This window comes from Apodemus sylvaticus, chromosome 13, assembly GCF_947179515.1.
Source record: "Apodemus sylvaticus chromosome 13, mApoSyl1.1, whole genome shotgun sequence".
Taxonomy (NCBI): Eukaryota; Metazoa; Chordata; class Mammalia; order Rodentia; family Muridae; genus Apodemus; species Apodemus sylvaticus.
This window is the reverse complement of record NC_067484.1, coordinates 93,411,333-93,417,582: the sequence shown is the minus strand read 5'-3', so window position 1 is coordinate 93,417,582 and position 6,250 is coordinate 93,411,333. Positions and strand designations below refer to the sequence as shown.

Here is a 6,250-nt window from a genome sequence, read left to right as displayed (position 1 = left end):
ATGGAAAGGGCCTACACTGAGCCTAAGTCATGAACATTCAGAGTCTGGGGCAAGCAGATAGGCTTGACTTCAGAGCCAGCCTGGGCTACGAGAGGAGGGAAACACTGTCTAAAATCCAAGTGCACAGCAACAACAACCCTAAGAACTGTCAGGGATACAACCAACCATTTCTGCAGTTCTGCTGGGGTTGAAAAGGAGAAAACAGAGGCACATTATCAAGAAAAGAAATGGTTGATTTTTATAGCGATGGTAGTATAGTCTTAATTCACAGTTTGCCTCCCTTGAAAGAAGGCATGATCTTAATTTGTGCAAGGAACAACAACAATAATAACAACAACAGCAACAACAACAACAACAACAACACTTTATCCTGGTTTTGAAATGGAGCTGGAGTCAGGCATGGCAGGATGCCTTTTAAGTCCAGTACTGGGAGGCAAAGGCAGGCTAGTTCAAGGCTAGCCTGGCCTTCACATCCAGCAAGACAGCCAGGGCTACATAACAGAGACCCTGCCACAAACAAACAAACAAACAAACAAGGAATTGGAGCTGGGAAGAACTCAGAACTGAGCGGGCATGACGGCGTGCTCTGTGGATACCTTGGAACCCTGGGCTCAGGGCCACACAGCAGAGCTCAGAGCTCAGTGATGGGGGGGCCTCGTGCACCTCTGAGTTCACTGAACCTTCAGAGCTAAGCATGAGGAGGGGGGATAAAAGATGGTAGCCATGCCTTAAAGAAAGAAGCCCAGAATACAGATGGAAACTGGGGACACGGGTCAGTGCACGGAGGGAGCAATCGGTCCCATCTCACCTTCTCAGCACACAACAAAATCACCCGAGACTCAGAACAATGGAACTGGAATGTGGTTTAAAAACAAAACAAAACAAAACAAAACAAAAACAAAGCACTAGATGCTAGACATCTTTACAACCAAAGTGTCTGAAATGTCTCAGTTTTGAGGTTCATCCTGCTAGAGATGGGGCTGGAATTAGTAGCTGTGTGGTTCTTTCCAGCTGAAGACTCTCCATTGCTTAAATGACATTTAGGACAGGCATAGGATGACATCTGGACAGATACCATTTTTGCAAAAGCCAGGTAGAGGGAGGGGGAGCAGTAGAGAGTTTTGTGGGAATTTAGAACAGGAAAATTCTAAGTCTGGATTCTCTATTTGATTTGTAGGACACTACTATATACTTACTGGTTTGCTATACCCGATGAAGAACAAAAGCGAGCTCTCGGCTGGAGAGACATGCTCAATCAAGAACACGCCATGCTCTTGTAGAGGACCAGAGTTTGTGTCCCAGAACCCACACTGGGCAGCTCACAACTCCCTGTAATTCCAACTCCAGGGGATCCCGCATTCTCCTCTGGCCTCCTTGGGGCACCTGCAGTCATTGCACACATACTTATAAACAGACAATTTAAAATAAAAATATCTTTTAAAAGCAAACTGCAGGGCTGAAGAGTGAAGTTGGCTCAGCAGTTAAGAACACTCTTGTAAGCCGGGCGGTGGTGGCGCACACCTGTAATCCCAGCGCTCTGGGAGGCAGAGGCAGGCGGATTTCTGAGTTCGAGGCCAGCCTGGCATACAGAGTGAGTTCCAAAACAGCCAGGGCTACACAGAGAAACCCTGTCTCGAAAAAACCAAATCCAAAAACAAATATACAAACAAAAAAACCACCAAATCAAAAAAAAACAAAAAAAACAAAAACAAAAGAACACCCTCGTAGAACACGAGTTCAATTCACAGCAGTCATGTGGCAGCTCACTACTGTCTGTGACTCCGGTTTTTGTGGATCTGATGGCCTCTTCTGACCGTCACAGGTACCAGGCACACATTATGTGGTGTACAATACACATAAAATAATAGAATAAATAAATGTAAAAAATACTTTAAGACAGCAAATTGAAAAGTACATAGGCATAAAGTCTTGGAACATTTTTTACCTTAAATGATAAGCAGAGATCAGGAAAGGACAGAAACTAAATAAAGGTCCTCACATTCTATATGCATAAATCCATCCTCCTGTTTCATTCTGTTTGCCAACAAGTTGGGAAAAAATTAGCAACAATGAGCTGCTCTCATTCATCCTGGGTCTGAGCCTGTAACAAGGAGCAGTCCTCATAGCCCAGAGGGTCTCTGTCAGTCAATGGCACAGATCTCTGCAGTACGACTAAAACTACCTGAGACTCGCAAGAACAATCAAGTTTTATGAAACCAATGAAAAGAAACATCTAGTATTATTTTCTTAAGCTTTGGTGGGTTCAGAATCAAGTGAATATTTTAAATAACATGGTTTATTCTCTCGTGGTAAGCTATGGGACTTTAATTATTAATCTGATATAAGAGATAAAATCCAGTTCTCAATGACTTGAGATCTCTTCTGAGATATAAAGGTATTACATATATTAAAGAATTTAAGGAACAAAAGCCAAGCATATTATAGTTAATTCCTGCAATCTCAGCACTCAGGAGGCAGAGGCAGATGGTGAGGTGTTTAAGGCCCACCTGGACTACATAATACTTAAAAGACTTCAGGTAATCAATGAGTCACCAGCTTAAACTACTGGTGATCAATGGTCTACAGATTCAACACATCCTGACAAACTCAAAAGAACAAGAGAAACTTAGAGGAAAAAATTAGAGGCTGGAAATGTATCAGCATAACCACAAGGGCTGCCACTCACTCCGCAGTCTAAAGATGTTTGCTGGTGTCCCACTGGTCCAGCTACCCTGCTCAGACCCCACCCCTACGCTGTCCCACGTGTCATGATCACACATGTACTGTTTTGTGTGGGTAGGCATGGGCTCCAGGGTAAACAGAAAAATCAAGCAGTATAAGAGACTCCAAGATGTAAAGAAACAAAACAACTCCCCAAATGCAACAACATTCCATGGACTGTGACATCAATTCCGAATCAGTATCCCGTAGGAGGCGGTTTGGGTCCATCCTGCCAACACAGCCATCCCATTAAGAGCCTCTGCTTCTTGATCCTGCAGAGCTGGGTGCAGCAGAGAGGAGCTGGCTCAGCATATAAGACAGACCCATTCTCAGCAGTGGTGCAGAGTCGCCGGGAAATCATCAATCATTAGCCACTAATGTGTGCAGCTTGGTTGGGGCATGCACAGCTCCAGCTTTGTCCAGCTGGAGACCTCAGCTTGGTATCCCTGTAATGTGGTCTTTCTCTCGCTCTCACGAGGGAGGCCAGTTGCTGTGTTCTCCAGTAGCAAGCTGCATGCTGCCGTCCCTTGTCTCTCTTCATGAGGAACTCCTCCGCTCCGAGAAAACCAGCAGGGCCTCGCCAAGTCCACCAAGCAGGAAGCTGCAAACAGTAGCATATGGTCAACTTTCCTCATCCTGCGGGCTGGCAATGCTGCCTGGCACCTATAAACCACACAGAAGAGTGAGGTGCTCCACCACGGCCAGCCCAGGCAAGCCTGGGTCCAGGTATAGCCCAGGAGCCATCCAGTCACTGAAGGGAAACAGTCACTGGATGGGAAGTGAGGGGTGTGGGAGGTCTCCTTAGGGAAGGGCAGGTCCCACATATCCTGACCAGGTTAACACTCTGAAGGAAAAAGCAGGGAAGAACTTCCCATGACCCCTTGGGGGATTCTGGCTAAAGGGAACTATGGAATATGAAATTATACAGACGCAGCCTTTTAATTAAGAAGGGTGTGGCTTCTAATAGATGAACAGAAGATGTAAAGGTAGCACAGAGATGGGAGTTGTAAATTTCCCACCTACACAGAAAGAAATGAGGTTGGCAATTTGAAAATTAAGATGTGAGAACTGCAGCCGGGGAGAAGATATTAGATACTTTAACATGCTTAAAATTGTATACACCCAAAGGCCTTTCCATCCTCTATTTTAAACTTCTTGGTAGATAATCTGTTGTGTTTCTGGGGACTGGGCTGGCTCACTGCTGAGGACAGGTCCCTGTCGGTGAAAGGCTTTTTCAGAGGTGACGACCACCCTTCAGTTAGAGCCTCTCTTTCTTCCCTTCCTCTCTGTCCACCCACCTACCCACTACCCCAATTCTCTTATGCAAACTCAGCACACATACGCTCAACCTCAGTGTCTATATTTCTAACATATCTGTGATGCTGAAACACACACATCAGCTTCCCAGTGAAAACCTATATGGCTGATGCTGACATACAGGTAATCTGTACCACTCTGTTCTTTAGTACGAGATTGAACTAAGTATGAGAATGTGAATGTAACAAACTTAAAATCTGCCATAAGTTCAGATCTATTCAGCCTTTGTGTCCTTACCTGGGAGTGACCACCTCATGCTGTGTCCGGGGCTTACAGATGACAGATCTGAAGCAGCCTGGGCTTGGCCTATGATGGAGTACCAACAAATACATGGCTATGCTCTAACCAGATGAGCTGGAGCAGCAATCTCTGCCTAGTAGCTCTGGCTACTCACCCTCTGCCAACTCGCAGGGATGTCTCTGGAAGAGGAGCCATGCGCACTACAGGAGTAGCGCAACTACTATTGCGATCCCTGCCATGGGACTGCTTCAGTGAGACGCTGTCATGGTCCAGGTTTCAAAAGACCACACCCGGAAAGGCCTCTGTGTGAAGATGGGGACTTGCTCCGCTCTAGTCTAGTTTGGGACCCCAGGAGCTGAGGGGTTTCTACCACCTGTTCTCTCTGGTAAAGAATGAGGGGGAGGGAAGCCACTCTGCCTCCACAAGCTCGTCTTCAAAGTCCCATTCCTTCATCTGAAGTAGCTCTGCTGTTCTTCCCAGCATCCGATCAAGGTCACACATGTTTCCTCATGTACCTGGGCAGGAACACGGATACAGCAACCCTCGAGCGAGTGAGGCTGCACAGAGCTCTGCTGTGGGACAATTTCATTTTGAACACTTCTCACTAATCCTCCTTAATCACTGGGAATGGACCAGGGCTGAGCTGGCCCTGGGCCATGGCTCTCCCGCAGCCTAGGAACAATGCCTGGTATAATAACCTTGCATTCATCCCTCTGCCAGGCAGACTTCCTGAAGCGCCAAGGAGCTTAGTGAATGGTGAAATGAACCTTGAGGAGCCAAAAGGTGAACTTTGATGTTGTTTTTCAGACAGCAGGAGGATCTCTCTTGGGGTCTGGAGTCTTAATAGCATTACAACTATTTAAGTTGGAGCTTGACTGAGCTGTTTGCAAACCTTGTAATCCTCATCATTCCTGAAAGAACACACTTACTTCACCAGATGGCGTAAACCTCAGACTGCAGAGCTCAAGGCCACAAACACCCATTCCTAGCCTCCCCTCCAGGGTTATTTCAGTGTCTCTTTCTTCCCCGGTGGGGATCAAAGGCCTTGTCTAACCTTATATCTGTTACTGTGGCTGCCTGGTTAGTTCCTACTGAACTCAACAGACTGTATTTTTCCTTAGACACAGACCCAGCACACATTGTGTGTGTGTGTGTGTGTGTGTATTCTGACTTCTTGATCTTTACTTCCTACCTCACTAGAATGTAGTTCCCCAATGTCTCATTCCCTTGCAGAACAAAGTTCACAATCTGATAAAGGGTCTTTTTGGTTTGTTTGTTTTTTATTTTGTTTTGTTTTTGAGACAGGGTTTCTCTGTGTAGCCCTGGCTGTCCCGGAACTCATTCTGTACACCATGCTGCTGGCCTTGAACACAGAAATCCACCTGCCTCTGCCTCCCAAGTGCTGGGATTAAAGGCGTGAGCCACCGTTGCCTGGCCAATATGTAAACTAGAATATATCTCATCCAGCTTGATGTGGTACTGGGGCGGAATTCAGGGTTTTACAGAACCTGAGGCAAGCAGGCAAGCTCTACCAACGGAGTCCATCTCAAGTCATGAATGTCTTTTAAAATGCGCCCAACATTTAATTCAAACAGGAAACTGACAGGGTTCATTTACTGTAGTCCTAAAGGGATTTAAAGAATATTAGGATATTTTCCCTTGGCTCCTAAATTCATTTTCTGTCTGCCAAGACTTGAGCAGTCTCCAAGAAGAGTGGGGGTCCAGAAAAGGGGAAATCATTTGAAATGTAAATAAATATATCAATACATTAAAAAAAAAAGAAAAAAAAAGAGCCCCTAAAATCAGAAGGATAGCATATCTTGACTCAAAGATAACTGAAGACAGGGTTTTTGTTGTTGTTGTTGTTATTTGTTTTTTATTGCTGGGTTTTTTTGTTTGTTTTTTATTTTCTAGATCTAAGTATCACAGACTGGTCTCAAACTTATAATCCTCCTGCCTCAGCCTCCTCAGG

The 6,250-nt window shown here is 45.4% G+C and overlaps 1 protein-coding gene across 3 annotated transcripts in view; it reads right to left on the bottom strand.

Annotated features, from left to right (window-relative positions):
• Window positions 1-212: 212 nt before the first annotated feature.
• The window catches only part of Tmem241 (transmembrane protein 241), a 130,205-nt gene continuing 124,167 nt past the window's right edge, over window positions 213-6,250 (bottom strand). For 2 of the 3 annotated variants that reach the window (XM_052155746.1, XM_052155747.1), the window contains one exon: window positions 213-3,322. In XM_052155746.1, coding sequence (XP_052011706.1) covers window positions 3,089-3,322 — 234 coding nt within the window. In that variant the 3' untranslated portion in view covers window positions 213-3,088. The remainder of the gene's footprint in view (window positions 3,323-6,250) is intronic. The other variant, XM_052155748.1, reaches the window with a different exon arrangement.